The sequence below is a fragment of the Colobus angolensis genome, unplaced genomic scaffold, assembly GCF_000951035.1.
Source record: "Colobus angolensis palliatus isolate OR3802 unplaced genomic scaffold, Cang.pa_1.0 Scaffold302, whole genome shotgun sequence".
Lineage (NCBI taxonomy): Eukaryota > Metazoa > Chordata > Mammalia > Primates > Cercopithecidae > Colobus > Colobus angolensis.
In genome coordinates, this window is record NW_012116289.1 from 73,040 (window position 1) to 89,224 (window position 16,185).

Sequence of the window (16,185 nt, forward strand, 5' to 3'; positions counted from 1 at the left end):
GGACAGTAGCCACTTCCTGGAAAAAGAGGACCGGCTGTACCTGGGTGGGAAATGCTGAGCATATGGCAGAGGACAGATGGCCTATGTTCTGCATGACAAGGGTAAGTGTAAGGCAAGGCCGAATCCACTGGCCTTACAGTTTTCAGAAATAATAAGTCCTGGCCATCCCATTCTTGATTGTGTGAAAACCCACTCAGGTTGTATTCCAAGGTCAAGAATAGTAGCACTGACTGCTGAGAGCTGGAGAAGTGTCAGTCTGGGCCTGGCTTGGCTGCTCCTTAAAAAGGAGGGAATCCAAACCCCAGGAAAAGCGGCAAAAAATGGGAGTGAGTTTCTGGGACCCTGACTGAGTGCCTAAAGCATCAAGAGTCCAGTGTTGGCCACAGAGAAACACACTTGCCTATGAGCAAGATCCAGCTTCATAGACTGACACACCCTGGCCTCCTAAGATGCTTCTACTGTGGCCTAGTCTCAGCTACAAGGGCACGGGTGGGCTGTGGTCAGGCAACAGGAAGAGAAAGAAAGGGAGAGAGATTTTGGGATGTGGGTACCTGACCCAGTATGGAAATCCCTGTATGTTCCTAAACTTTTTCTTAGTCACTCTGTGCAAATTGTGGGACTTTGGTAGTAGAAAGCAAGTGAAGTAGAATGCAGCCATACAAGGCTTTTCATTGTTTTAAGAACTCCCTAGCCCCCAATCAACAAATCATGTCAGGTAAATATCAATGTCCAATTCTGATATGGCAGTAAAGCCAAATATACTCGATATATAAAAAGTGGGCCCACCCTATCAGCAAGTTCTACATTCGTGAATTCATCAAACTACAGATAGAAAATATTCAAAAAAAAAATGGATGGTTCTGTTTCTATGGAACATGCACAGGCTCTCTCTTGCCATTATTTCCTAAACAATACATTATAACAACTATTTACATTGTATTAGGTGTTATAAGTAATCTACAGATGAATTACAGTATATGGGAAGATGTATGCAGGCAACAGGCAAATAGCACGCCATTTAATGTAAGGGACTTGGGCATCCACAGATTTTGGTATCTGTGAGGGACTGAGGGAGTTGGTCCTGGATCCAACCCCCCTTAGCTACTGACCACTGTAAGGTTCATACTTCTAAGTTTAAAATGTAACTATGTGTGAGTGTATGTGGATAGCATTTGTGTAAGAAAAGCCCTGTACTTACCTGTGATATATAAAATATTCACAAGAAACTAGTACCACTGGTAGACATTGGGGAAAGTAAGTGGAGTAGAAAGGAAGAAAGAAGAGTTTTCATGATTAAATTTTATGTACCTTTTAAATTTATATTATGTATTATTTGTACTTATGTATTATTCATAAATAAATATATTCCATTTAAAAAATAAATAATGAGCTTTTATTATTCTTAACAACAGAGAAGACTCCAGCCTGATATCTGTGGGACCTGAGTCCCCACTGTGGAGGGCACAAGCTGTGGGAAGGCATGGAAGACACACCTCAGAGACTCCCCCAGTCCTGCCATCCTGCAGGAGACATTTCAAAGGAATCGTAAATTCATGTGACCAGCAGGGAGGACAACACCAAAGAAACTTTCCTACCTAAAATCAGCGGCTGTCCAGAGCTAGCACGTGGAAGGAGACACTCCCTCTCCTGGGGTCACATCCTCACTGGAAGGCGGGTGGGAGCTCACTGCTGTGACCCACGTATCCTCCTCTCTCGGCATCTCTATCCTGCTACTTTCTCTGACTGCATCTTCCTCTGTTCCTTCGTCAGTGTTTGAGAAGAGAATGTTGAACAAGTCACATCCTTGTCACTCTGAGTCAGAACTCTCATTTGACTTGGAAGATTTGTGCTTCCGTTTTTTCTTCTTTTTCTTTTCTTTTTTTCTTTTCTTATGCTTTTCTTTCTTCTTCTTTTTCTTGTGTTTCTCTTTACCTTCAGAGGAACTGGAGCTGCTCCCATCTTCATCTGAGGTAGAATCCTCCAGTAACTGTTTTAACTGCTGTATCCTAAACATTCAAAATTGATCAAAGAACAGTGAGTTTTAGCTTTAACTTATACAGTTTCTTAAATATGTCATTCAAAAGCAGTATAGGAGGAAGATGAATAACCATGTCACAAAGACAGTATTTTTCTTTTTACCTGTTTTCTCCATTCTTCTCCACCTGAATGCCTACTTTACGTGACTGTAACCAGTGTACAAGCCATTTTGTATTTTTATTGTCCTAGACATTTCTCATGTCTCCACAGTTCTTACAATTGTAATTTCTTTTTTTTTTGAGACGGAGTCTTGCTCTGTCGCCTGGGCTGGAGTGCAGTGGCGCAATCTTGGCTCACTGCAAGCTCCGCCTCCCAGGTTCACGCCATTCTCCCGCCTCAGCCTCCCGAGTAGCTGGGACTACAGGCTCCCGCCACCTCGCCCGGCTATTTTTTTTGCATTTTTTAGTAGAGACGGGGTTTCACCGTGTGAGCCAGGATGGTCTTGATCTCCTGACCTCGTGATCTGCCCGCCTCGGCCTCCCAAAGTGCTGGGATTACAGGCTTGAGCCACTGCGCCCGGCCTACAATTGTAATTTCTAACAGACGCATACTTTACTAAACCATTCCCCTACTGCTCAGTTTTTTAATCTACATCTTTAACAGTTATCATGCCACCAATTTGAAAAAACCCTCCAATTTTTTCCACCTTTCTCTAATCATGTCTAATTTTTTTTTTTTTTTTTTAAGAGATAGGCTCTTCCTCTGTCACCTACGCTGGAGTGCAGTGGTACAATCATGGCTCACTGCCACCTCAACCTCCTGGGGTCAAGTAGATCCTCCCACTTCCTCCTGAGTGGCTGGAACTACAGGTGCATGCTGCCACACCTGGCTAATTTTTATTTTTAAATTTTTTTGTAAAGATGGGGTTTTTGCCATATGGCCCAGGCTGGTCTCAAACGCCTGGACTTCAGCGATCCGCTGGCCTCGACCTCCCAAAGTGTTAGGATTACAGATGTGAGCCACTGAGCCTGGCCTAAGTATAATTTTTAACAAAAGCTCAGATCCCTAAAGACTTTGGAGAAGATAAACTGAATCATATGAAAGTATCAATTGTACTGTACAAGTAGACGGCACATGGGTTGCCAACATCAACTGCAGTGGACAGAGAGCCGGATCAAGCCCACGGCTTTAAGCTAACCCAAGGAGAAGGCTGGCCTGCTTATTCCCAACACTGGCCTTTTCAGCCATGACTCCTGCACTCCACATATTTTCACAATTGAAGTACCATGTTTACTGCACCATTCCTCTAACACTAGAGTGGTTTTCTCCAACTTTATATAATTTTAAAACTTTAAGAGGATATTGTTATCATCAGGATGACCTCACCTTACGTCCTTTTCATGTCGTTTATTGTCTCGTATGATGTCATACATGGGATCTTCATGTGCCTTAAGCGTCAGAGAAGGTTAAGGTTTGGTTAGGCTTCATGGACCACAAGTTAAATACAATGAAATGCTTATGTTATGAAAACCAGCTCATTTTTTTTTCTGTTTGATGTAGCTGCATGTTCAACATGTTCTAGGTCACATCACTGAAAACTCATTTAAGCTAAAAAAAGGATTTTCCAATTAGAAAAATACAGGAAATGGCTACTCTCAGCACACTGTCTTTGGGGTAGCCCTGCTCTGCAGGAGCAGTCACAGAGCTGTAACACTGCCACCTCAAAACCAAACAAACGAAAAATACAGGAAGTAACTGTCGTCTAAAGAAAAAATATATGGACACTTTAATCTTAGGAAGGAAGTAACTGTCGTCTAAAGAAAAAATATATGGACACTTTAATCTTACAATTTAAAGACATGTACTCTTTAAAGACTGGGAAATTAAATCCCTGATTTTAGTTATGAAACATGACGTTTTACATAGTAAATTTTAAAAAGGGGGGTTGAATAGATAATGTCTGTTTCAGAAAAAAAACAATCACTCTTCCAAGTTATAAGCAAAGACCACTTTAATAAGAATTCCTTTTTTTGTTGAAGAGCTAATTTGTCATACAAATGTAATTTTATAAGCATGTAGTTAGCATCACACACTTTGGTTAAAGGGCTTCTGGGAATGTATTTTATGTGAACGTTCAGTTCACTGGTGACTTTCTGCTTCACTGATTTTCACTATTTCTGATAAATGTAAATTGACACTCTGGGACTTTACTTACCACTCTGAACTGCTCTAACTTCTGGTTGCCTTTGATAAAGAAAGGGCATTCTTTGTCGCCCGTTCGGTGACCATACCGTTTGCAACGCCAGCCTAAAAACAAAAAGAAATATTTCTGTAAGATAACACAGTTTCACCTACTCAAGATAAAGAATCAGCAGAATATATTCAAGTTTTTCTTCATTAAGGTCCAATTCTAAAACAAAATAAAATTATGGACAAGCCATGTAAGATCCCAGAAACAGAGGTAAACTAACTGCTTTCCCAAGCATTCTTTAGTCTTATACCTTTAGAAATAACATTCTATCACCAAGTATTTATGAAGCAATCCAACGGAAAATTACTTCAAAAGGTAAGTTTTTTTTTTTTTTTTTTTTGAGATAGAGTCCTGCTCTGTCGCTGGCGTGATCTCGGCTCACTGCAACCTCTGCCTCCTGGGTTCAAGATATTCTTCTGTCTCAGCCTCCTGGGTAACTGGGATTTCAAGTGTGCACCACCACACCCGGCTAATTTCTGTATTTTTAGTAGAGACGGGGTTTTGTCATGTAGCCCAGGCTGGTCTTGAACTCTTAACCTCAGGTGATCCGCCCACCTCGGCCTCCCAAAGTGCTGGGATTACAGGCGTGACCAACCACGCCCGGCCCAAAAGGTACATTTTTTTAAAAGTGTGTCTCAGTATATTTTTCAGAGTAAATGTTTTCATAAAGTATCTCTGCTTCTCATTTACTATTTTAGACACTATAAAAGCTGCTTTCTCAGGTTGAGTCTGTTCAAAGCTGTCACTTATTATAAGTAAACAAAATCACAAGTTCTCTTAGAATGTTAATGTTGATTGGGCACAGTGGCCCATACCTGTAATCCTAGCACTTCGGGAGGCAGTGGCGGGCAGACTGCTTGAGGCCAGGACTTCGAGACTAGCTTAGGCAACATGGTGAAACCCTATCTCTACAAAAATACAAAAAAATTAGCTGAGCCTGGTGGCGCACACCTGTAGTCCCGGCTATCTCGGAGGCTGAGGTGAGCTCACCTGATTCTGGGAGGCTGAGGCTGCAGAAAGCTGTGATTGCACCACTGTACTCCAGCCTGGGTGACAGAGTGAGACCCTGTTTCCCTGACCCTGGTAGAAGGTTGTTTAATGTATGGAAAAGGTAAAACAGAGGGTCTCTGGCCAGGGAGAACAGGGAGACATCAGGTAGGTCTGAAGGAAGCTGCTACAGTGCCACAAAGGGTCACACGAATGAATGAAAAGCAGATGGACCCATTTCCAGACTCCTTCCACTCGGCTCCCAGAACACTCATAGCATGGCTTTCCCTCCACGTGGGATCCTTCTCTGGGAAAATATAACCCACCCAAAGAAGAAAAACTGATAGATAATGAATTCTGAGGCATGTTGTCTGTGCTCTTAACAAATGATGAAGGCAATGAAGCATTCCCATCAAAATTCTTAAGGAAACTGATTTTTAAATTAGAATTCAATATCCTGGTAAAGTTAAAAATCTGTCAAAGACAATTCCAGAAAAGTAAAGGTCTTGACATTTTTATCTCCTATAAACCCATTTTGAAGGTAACTGCCATAGGATTTGTTATACCATAAGGAGAGAATATAATAATAAAGAAGACTCAAGACACAGGAAAATGGGTGATCCAGCATAGGAGAGAGGCTAAGGGAACTTGCAGAACGATGGTGTCTTAGTCAGCTCGGGCTGACATAACAAAATGCCGTATACTGAGTGGCCTAAACAACAGAAGAAACTGGTGTTCTCATTCATTCTGTAGGTCAGAAATCTGAGATCAGGGTCCCAGCAAGGTGGGTTTGTGGTGAGAGCTTTCTTCCTGGCTTAAGATGACAGCCCTCTTTCTTTGTCTTCACATGGCACGGGGGTAGGGGGTGGGGTGGATGCTTCCTCATCTAGAAGATGGAGAACATGCCTTGGCTATAAGAGGGCTGTGATGAGAACAAGTTAAATAAAAGAAGTAAACACCCTTTTCGGCGTGTAAGTTGCATGGATTAGGGAAACTCTCCCACACTCACACTGCATCACTTTGACTTCTTTCCCCAGTGGCATCCAAAGTCCTTTAGTTGGTGCATGAGCCAGAAATTCCCTGGCGTGTTCATTGCCCGGTACATCTGGTATGCAATCTTCTGGCTTAGTCTCATCTTCCTAAAAAAGGGAACAGGTGTAAACAGCATGGCAAGAGAGTGCTGGGATTCTCTCCTGCTCCCCTTGGAGCCATCCTCGCCTGGCTTTTTCCTGGGCTTCTGGTGCCAACAATATCTTAGTTACCTCTCAAAACTAGAAAAAAAGACAAGTTACACCTGATTGAAAAAACAAGAAACAAATGTACCAAAATAATTATACCAAAAACAATGTAGCTGTTCTTAGAGAAAAGTTACTGGTGAAGCAGAAAAATCTGTCCTTATATAGCAATGAGCGGTAAGCTCCAAATTAGATTTCAGATTAAAAACAAAAAAGTTTCACTACCTCAAAATGTAGAATTAAAGTAAACCAGGCTTCCTGGAATAATAGAAATGGCCTGTTATAGCTTATTATACCCTGAAGGCCCTGTCATATTTTACAGTCACATGCATGCTGTATCTCTGATGTGCATTTTTGCCACTCAATAACTGCATTTAAAATTAATGTGTTTTTAAACTTGGATTTCTTTCAAGTTTCTATGAATATTAAATTTACAAGAGACTAATGTTTTTAAAGAATATTTATTCATTGAGAGTTATGAAACAGCAAGTTTTCTTTGCTGTGGCCTGCCACTCTAAGTCTCCCTCGTGCGCACACACCCTGGTGCTGTGGCCAGGGAGCTGCAGGAGGGATGCCTGCACCGGAGAGTGGGACTGGATGAGCTGTCGGGTCTCCTCAGAGTTTACTGCTCTCTGAGCTGCTGAGCTCAAGAAACCGGCACAGAATGGACCGAGGGGCTGAGCTGGGTGAGGCCGACAAGGAAAAGGAGCATAGAGATGCCGTCCCCAGCAAGAGAGAAGAGGGGCAAGGCCAAGGAATCCACATGAGCCTGCACTGGTTCTTCGGGGAAGGGAAACATGGCTGATGAAATTTCCGCAAAGGCAGTGGCTTGTGACAGAACTAAAAATTATGACCCCTCAGTCATCTGCAGGAAAGAAATAGGCTTTTGGTAAAAGGAGATTTAAATATCATGCAATCATTTTTCATAACAAGTTACTAAGTCTACAAGTATGTCTAGTGGAATAACTAAGAGTACAAACTTCACACTAACCTTGATAAGCCCAGGAGGAGGTTTTTCATAACTGGAAAACAAAAAACAAAACCTTATCAACTATGTTAATGTAAACATAACACATCAAGTTACTGCAAAAAAGGGGCTGTAGGATTTTTAATCAGAGATTTTAGCAACAGTAAGCTTTTATCACTGATTTGCAGACAAGCAATCACCTGAGAAGAGCAGAACGCTTCTCCTCCCTGTGCTCGGTGGCACCCGCCATCTGAGATTGGCCAGGCCTTCCTTATTTCCATCCAGGAACTGAACCCAGAGGAGACCCAGAATGCTGAGCACGCATGTCTCCAGATGGGACAGGCAGCGAGATGGGAAGGAAATTCTGAAGGCAAGGTGTTTGTGCACTCAAAGAGCAACTCTCGGGCTCCTAAAGCGATTTGTACCTCCTCCCAAAAGAGTAATCTGCAAATATTTTTAGCTCAGGTCTGTCCCTTGACCCTTTAAACCTTTAGGGAAGTACTTTTTTTTTTTTCGAGACAGGGTCTTGTTGTATTGCCTAGGCTGGTCTCAAACCCCTGACGTCAAGCAATCCTCCCACTTCAGCCTCCTGAGTAGCTGGGACTACAGTCGTGTACCATGGCACCATGACACCTGGCTCTCTCATTTTAATACTTCAGAATAACTGCAACATACAGAAACAATGATTTAATGTTTTCTTCATTCGGACTCTTGTCTTATGCATAGTTTAAGGGACCTTTAGAAGACAATGAGTATTGGAAAAGGGAGTCAAGAATAGACTAAGGGAAAAGTGAAATAATTTTCATTCGGTCGGGCGTGGTGGCTAGCGCCTGTAATCCCAGCACTTCGGGAGGCTGAGGCGGGCAGATCTCTTGAGGTCAGGATTTTGAGACCAGCCTGGCCAACATGGTGAAACCCTGTCTCTACTAAATATACAAAAATTAGCTGAGTGTGGTGGTGGACGCCTGTAATCCCAGCTAGTCAGGAGGCTGAGGCAGAAGAACCTGGGAGGCAGAAGTTGCAGTGAGCTGAGATCACGCCATTGCACTCCAGCCTGGGAGACAGAGTGAGACTTTGTCTTTAAAAAAAAAAAAAAAAAAAAATTCATTCTCCCCTTCTATAAGATGTGGGAGAAAGTAACTTGATGGACAATGGATGAGAAATACTACTAATCCTGGATCTGTTCCCTGAAGATTAAATAGTAAACAAGTGTGTATTAACAGGATTAGCTTTGTAAGTCTGGTACAGTGCTTTCCCAAAGTAGATGCTTAAAATATTTCTAACAAAAATCTGTGGCATGACATAGGCCTAACGGAGCAAAAACCACAGAAATCTGCACAACTTGTGAAGATGATGCAGTTTATCTGTAGCCATTCATTAGAAGCATTAACGCTACACCTCATGCATAGAGACTAGAAGGAGCTTGACAGTAAAGTCTATAAATCCAAAAATCCAGTAAATGAATCTGTTTGAGTCACAAGCATTATGCAAAAAATATATGGCCAAACTGATATCCAAATTCTGAAAAAAAAAAGTAACTCTTCTTGTCAAGATGAAAATGAGTGTGATGCAATTGCACATTTGGAAATATCAGTAATGGCATTCCCAGAGTCCATTCTACAAGTGTTTTCACAAGTTTAAACAAGGGTGGTTCATGCTGTTTCCTAGGGCTGAACAATTCATTAATGTAGTATACTCAAAAAGATATTTCTCAAAGTAGTATTTAACTCCTAAATACAGATTAGAAAACTGAAGTATCTTTATGTGCAGTTTAGGTTCTACAGTGTGACAGTTAAGAGGTACGCATTTATCTCTGCAGTCACTGTCACCCAAGCTGGAGTGCAGTGGCACAATCACAGCTCACTGCAGCCTCGAGCTCCTGGGTTCAAGCAATCCTCCTGTCTTGGCCTCCCAAAGTACTGGGATTGTATACATGAGCCACTGTGTCCAGCTGCAGTTAATTCTTAAGATAAAAAGAAAAAAGTTGATCGAGGTGCATTACTTTGTGCCATCTGAAAAGCCTTACTTAGTCATTTGCACTGTACTTTCTCTGAGTAGGAAGACGACTAGTTACACCTGAGGGGAGACACGCCGTCTTCTCAAGTGTGTGTAGAGTAAGAAATCTTTTGTTAAGTGTTTCAAATTACTCTTTCTGTTGACTGTTGAGATGGGTTTTCTTTGAGAAGAGTCCCTAATGCAAGTGTACTCCATTCCACACAGCTGTTCCTGCAGCTGCATCCAAGGGGCTGTGTGGCAGAGGTGAAACTGCCACATACACCCAGAAGGTCCACTCTGCTATGCCTGGCAGCCCAGGAGCTACTGAGTGACAGAGAGTGCTGGAGCAGGTGGAAGCCTCCGATGCCCTCAGGGGCCTGGCAGGCAGGGTCACTGAGGGAAAACTCTGGTGGAGACTCAGGAGACTCCATCACATCAGGGATGAAAAGATTTGAATTCAATTTATAAAACAGCACTGTGGGGTTTCCCATTTAACATGGCCAACTGACCAACATGCTTATCTGTCTCCTTCGCCAGACACTGTAAAAATGACAGTGAAAAAATAAAAAGGCCATAAAGATATCCCAAAAGGAGGCAACATCAGAGGAAGTTTTTAACAAATTTGGGAAAGTGGAAACCGCAATGGACTTCTTGGGGTGGAGGCAGTAACAGTTTTCAAAAGATGCAGCTTCCTTCCTATAGCCAGGAGGCTGCCTGCCCAACACTTGAAGAAGCCTGCAGGGTTAGCCTCCTCAACTCAGCAACACTGGCAGCCAGGCAGAGATCCCTGGCCCCCAGGCAGAAGACTCAAGACCCTTCTCTAGAGGAACTTAGGAGCCCTAGAAAAAAATCTCCAACTACTGACATTTGAAAGTCTCTTGATAAAAAGGGTACCCTGCAGCATGAGCGCTCTATCATGAAGCTATTTGATCAACAAACAACACCTTCTTTCTTTTTTCTCTCCCCCACACAGCTGCTCTTGACAAGAGCGGTATAGCACCTACTCTTAAATGAGTTGAGGCCAGAGCAGTGGCTCATGCCTATAATCCCAGCACTTTGGGAGGCTGAAGTGAGAGGATTCATTGAAGCCAGGAGTTCGAGACCAGCCTGGGCAACATAGTAAGATTCCATCTCTAAAAAAAAAGTGTAAAAAAACTAGTTAGGTGTCGTGGTGTGCACCTGCAGTCCCAGCTACTCTGCAGGCTGATTCAGGGGGGCTAAGTTGAGCCCAGGAAGTCAAGGCTGCAGTGAGTTATGATCATGCCATTGTGCTCCAGCTTGGGTGACAGAACGAGACCTTGTCTCTAAAAAACACAAAACAAAACAAAATATGGTTGAGATTCAAGGATACTCAGACATTAGAGAAAGAAAAAAATTACTAAATGGAAGACAGAAATCGAAAAGGCAAACAAGAAATAGAGGCAATGTAGGGAACAAAAGACAACACAAAAGAAAAATGAATGAGTATCCTCATAGATGAGTGAAGATATTTCACTTATGAAACAAGAACAGGATGCTATAAAAAAAAAAACTGGCAGAATGAGAAAAAGCTTTTTGATTTAGAAATATAACAATTATAAAAAAATAGAAATATAACAATTAAAAAATATGTTTAGTAGAGAAAAAGATACCTCTACAAAGTACAATGAAAATACAAACAGAAGAGACAGAGCAACAGAAAATCAACAGAAGGAAAAAACAAAATTGAGGAGAGGAAATAAGACAGAAATTGATGTATGTGGTCAATGCATTTATGACATGTCAAGAAAAAAGGGTCAACTGCACTGGGGAACAACACACACTGGGGCCTTCTTGAGGGTGGAGGGTGAGCACCAGAAAAAATAACTATTGGGTACTAGGCTTACTACCTGGGTGATGAAATAAATATAATAAACCTACACAGGTACCCCTGAACCTAAAATAAAAAGTTAAAAAAAAAAGTCAATTGGAAAAGACTGACATCATGAAACTTCAGGATGGCAGCAATAAATAGTTTCTTAATATTTAAGGGTGAGGTGAACTTGAATACGTAACATAAAAGAAAGGGAGTCAGAATGGCATCAAACTCCTTAGCAGTTTTGGAAGCTAAAAGATAGTGATGTACTATCACCAAAACTGAGTGAAAATTGTTGTTACTATTTTCCTCCTGCCGCAGTCTCCCGAGTAGCTGGGACTACAGGTCCATATCATTGTGCCTGGCTAATTTTTAAATTTCTGTAGAGACAGGGTCTCATATTATTGCCCAGGCTGGTCTTGAACTCTTGGCTTCAAAAGATCCTCCTTCCTTGGCCTCCCAAAGTGTTGGGATTACAGGTGTGAGCCACCATGCCCAGCCCCAAAATAATTTTTGACCTATAATTTTATACCTAGTCAAATTATGTACCAAGTTTTAGGATAGAATAAAGACATCTTCAGATATGCAAGGTGTCAAAAAATTTACCTCCAATGCACTCTTTCATAGGAAGTTGCAGAATTGGCTTTGGTAAAATGTGAGAGTAAACATATAAAGAGGAAGACATGGAATCCAGGAATGAGATGCAAGATAGGAGAGTGGGAAAGGATGCTCTAGGACCACTGCCAGACCAGGTTTAAAAAGTAACCATTGTACTGAAGGACAACAGAATGAAGACTCTAGGTAAAAAATGAACTGATTAATTACCTGATATGTAGTTATGTGTGGAAAAAGTACTACTGGGGCTCAGAAAATGATACCCCAAAGTATGGTGCTTTGGCATGCTGAATACTTTGAACTAAATGAGATTAGAGAAGGCCTCAGAAGAAAGTTGCTCTCTGACCTTCTCTTGCCCTCCTGTCTCCTGCCCTTCTTTCTTCCCCAAAGCAGTCAGAGAGGCCAGAATTCCTCTTTTCCATACATGGGCCATAAAAACTAGAACAAGTCTCCCAAAAAGCAAGCCAGAAGACCTACAAATAACTTTAATATTTTTTTTAAAAGATAAAATCTCAGTGGGACTTTTTTTCTTTTAATATTTAAAACAATAATAATAAACTCCTACAAATATTACCCTAACATTTCCTTGCCTTTCTGCATCGGAGCTGGCCATAAAAAAATTAGCTGACGTACCTTGTTTGATAGATCAGGACCCCTCGTTCCAGAAAGGGTCCTGCCCCATACCTGGGAGGAAGTAATCGTACACAGAGGCCTGAAAAATCTGAATAGACAGGCCTTGCTGGGCTTTTCCCTATTACCACTGTATTATACCCTTTTTTGTCCAATTATATGTCTACACTGCTATACATTCTTCATCCAAACTAAGCATAAAAATAGTTTCCTCTGGGTCTCTGGGGCTTCCTTTCTCAACGTTCCCATGTCACATAAAACTGTGATTAAATATATTTGTTATGCTTTTCTCTTGTTGACCTATCTTTTGTCATAGGAGTATCCGCTGTGACTCCTATGATAGGTAAGGAAAGATAACTTTTCACCTTTATGGTACTCAGATTTTGGAGACGTTGGGAGAAAAACAGCGGTAGAAAATTAAGCAAGTGAAAAACAGACTCTTATTAACTACTTAAAAGTTAACAATAATATAGAAAGCAAAATAAATCAGAGAACACTACTCGGCTCAAAAGTGAGTAATAATTCATAGTTACATTACTGTATTTTTTGTTTGCTTTTGCTTTTGAGACAGGATATCACTCTGTTGCCCAGGCTGGAGTGCAGTGGTGCAACCAGGGCTCCCTGCAGCCTCAACCCCCCAGGCTCAAGCAGATCTTCCCACTTCAGCCTCCCAAGTAGCTGGAACCACAGGCATGTACCACCACACCTGGTTAATTTATTTTCTTTTCTTTTTTGCAGAGATAAGGTCTATAAATGTTGCCCAGGCTGGTCTAGAACTTCTGGCCTCAAGCGATCTTCCCACCTCTACCTCCCAAAGTGGTGGGATTATAGGCGTGAGCCACAGAGCCCAGCCTAGTTATAATAATGTTAATACTAAGCATTTGTTTAGCAAAAACTGCTATGATAGATCTATACTGGAAGATTATAAACAAGAAGGGTAGGTAAAGAACTAAATCCTTACTACGACAAGAAGTTAATAGGTATGTCTAAGATGTTGAATTGATGTAAACAGTATAAATATGCAATTTAGGAATATACAGTTGGTGGGTGCCCTGTAATCCCAGCACTTTGGGAGGCTGAGGTGGGCAGATCACTATGTCAAGAGATCGAGACCATCCTGGCTAATGGTGAATCTCCATCTCTACTAAAAACACAAAAATTAGCTGGGCATGTGATGCGCGCCTGTAGTCCCAGGTACTTGGGAACCTGAGGCAGGAGAATTACCTGAACCCAATAAGTGGAGGTTGCAGTGAGCCAAGACTGCACCACTGCACTCCAGCCTGGGCGACAGAGCGAGACTCTGTCTCAAAAATAAAAATAAAAGTAAAAAATAATATATAAATAAATATACAGTTAAATCCCAGCAGTAAAACCTAAAAGTTTATACAGAGAAGCCCGGTTTGGGAGGCGGAAGAGGGACACAGGGAATATGAGTGGTTACTGATGAGTCGGGCAGCCTATTGCTAGTTTTTGGTAGCATTTTTAGTACTATTTGAATTTTAAAACTACATATTACTCTGGTATAAATACAATTTAAAGTTCAAACAAGATTCTGAGCTAGCCAAAGCAAATCTCTCAACAGCTCATTCAGTTTTAAATCTCAGAAACTGGAAAAATCCCACCAGTCAGTCAGACACCTGAGTTCAGCTCTAGATTTGCTGGTTAGCTGGTCAATGTATGGTTGATCACATGACTTAACCACTGTTCCTCCGTTTGTTCATCTGTAAAAGTAGGTTATAATCTCTCTCATCTGTGAAAAAGCTCTCTGAGCTACAAATAAGTGGAATTAACATACATTGAGGGCTGGGCAGGGCCAGGCATTCTGGTGCTTATGCTAGGGCAAGACCTTTGAACACCTGACTTCCCTGGGAGACCACGAGCACCACATAGTGACCTGAAAGTGTCAGGACTGCCCTGTAACGTGGATGTGCACAATGCAGAGTCTATCATGCAACCCCTGCCCTGCTAAGGGGAAAAGTTCAGAGCGGGCCACGCTGGAAAGAGCAGGCCAGGTCCCAACATAGGAATTTATCTCACATCAAACCTCCTAGAAGGTTAATTATAAAGGATTTTAACTCTTTGAGGGTCTTTCCTTATATGAATTATGTTTTTAAAAAAGTAGACAAATTAAACTTTACTTGATCAAAAAACTGTTTTCAAAGCGGGCACCCCCAGAACCAGAATAGGTCCAGAGCAACTCTGAGGCTGCCACCTGGTGGGATAACATTTATGGACAGGAAAAGGAAAGTGACGTACAGCAAAACAAAGTGAGGTAGAGAAATAGCTGGATTCCATACAGCCTGGCGTCTGCCTTATTTGAACAGGGTTTCAAAGGTTGACCACCTGTGACGGCCTGAAAATCAGCTGCTGTGACTGTCTGAGACTCAGGTACTTAGAACAGTAGGTTTCAGTCTGTTTACACATCCACTTAGGTTACAGTTCACTAAGTATAGAGAAACTTTTAGGCTAAACTTAAAATATTCAAGGAGGCAGCTTTAGGCTGTACTTAATTTAACACCTACTTAACTAGGAGTAACTAGGAGTGCCTAAAACAGTTAACTAGGAGTAACTAGGAGTAACTAGGAGTGCCTAAAACAGAAACGAATTCTTGAATAACTGAGTGAATGCCACACTCAGAAAAGGTTGTTTTATGCAGCTAACTATAGAATCACGGACAAGAACTGAAAGAGTTGCTGACTGAACTTTCCACCCGAGGTTTGTGTTAGAATTTAGGAAAAGCCACCCTGACAAATGACTACAAACGACAAGAATACACCATCCTCAAACATGCCACTCCGGCATATTGATGACTTTGAGTTATAAGTAATAGAATCAAACAACACGGGATAACTTATTCAGCTACCCCTCAACTGCCTAAAATAAAGTATGACTCTGCTTTTTTTCCTTTTGTTCTTATTATTTTTCGACTCTTCCTGTTGTAAAGAGAAATTTACACCTATAAAGGAAATTTTCTGTAGTAAATGTTTCTGTGTCAGGAACAGAGCTGCTTGCAGGCAACTTGTATCGCCCGAGGGCCTCATTGGGATAACAAAGCAACGTTTGTTCACCATACATCTCCCCCCTCACCCTTCCATAACGTCCGCACCACGCCCCAAAAGGCCCACGCCCCTATTCCCTGGCCCTTCTTTCAGTCTCCCACTTTTGTGGCCCTCCAGTGCATCGGTACATAATTAAAACAGTTTTTCTCCTGTTAACCTGTCTTATGACAATTTAACTTGTGGTCCAGCTGAAGAACTTAGAAAGGTAGAGGGAAACCATATTTCCCTCCCCTACATTTGAATCTTCTTTATACCACACTCTCCTGGGTCATCTGGAGTGTCCTGGAACTCCCTGGAACTAGGGAATCGCAGGGCCTCCCAACTCAGATTCTGCTTGGTGCCGAGCGGCAGTTGGCTCCCTGAACTCCCCTCGTTCCCCATCAGGAGGACGGACTTGAAGTCCTTGACGGCGGCGCCCGACATCGGTCGCCCGCACTAGGCTCCTGCCGGGCCCGGCCCCCGTGCCTGCTCGGGCTGGGGTGGGGGGGCTCGGAGGACCCGGCCTAGGGCCCACCACCGCGTCCCGCGCCCCCGGCCCCTGGTTTGAGAAGACGGGCCGCGCGCGGACGGCAGCTCGGGACTCACAAGGACTCCAGGTGCTTGAGCTGTTGCAGCTGCTGCGCGTCGTGCCGCCG

The 16,185-nt window shown here is 42.4% G+C and overlaps 1 protein-coding gene across 2 annotated transcripts; it reads right to left on the minus strand.

Moving 5' to 3' along the window:
- Window positions 1-1,370: 1,370 nt before the first annotated feature.
- On the minus strand, window positions 1,371-16,179 carry RP9 (retinitis pigmentosa 9 (autosomal dominant)). Of its 2 annotated transcripts, XM_011950129.1 has the most exons (7): window positions 16,136-16,179; window positions 7,442-7,472; window positions 6,225-6,354; window positions 4,193-4,284; window positions 3,364-3,425; window positions 1,927-2,006; window positions 1,371-1,856 (listed from the first exon to the last, which is right to left on the minus strand). In XM_011950129.1, the coding sequence occupies exons 3-7, from the start codon at window positions 6,256-6,258 to the stop codon at window positions 1,723-1,725; spliced, it is 402 nt and encodes a 133-aa protein (XP_011805519.1). In that variant the 5' UTR covers window positions 6,259-6,354; window positions 7,442-7,472; window positions 16,136-16,179; the 3' UTR covers window positions 1,371-1,722. The 2 variants fall into 2 exon arrangements, with proteins under 2 accessions (XP_011805519.1, XP_011805518.1); XM_011950128.1 differs by lacking the exon at window positions 16,136-16,179 and adding an exon at window positions 7,618-7,797 and having other exon boundaries at window positions 1,371-2,006.
- Between the last annotated feature and the right edge of the window lie 6 nt (window positions 16,180-16,185).

Bases quoted from the DNA above. Each gene is read 5' to 3' on its own strand.
- RP9 (XM_011950128.1), bottom strand. From the start codon at position 7,667: ATGGCGGGTGCCACCGAGCACAGGGAGGAGAAGCGTTCTGCTCTTCTC. The intron at 6,355-7,441 runs GTTAGTGTGAAG...TCCCTTTTTTAG, and splicing joins CTCCTCCTGGGCTTATCAAG to GAAGATGAGACTAAGCCAGA. The intron at 3,426-4,192 runs GTAAGTAAAGTC...CTGACGCTTAAG, and splicing joins AGTTAGAGCAGTTCAGAGTG to GCACATGAAGATCCCATGTA.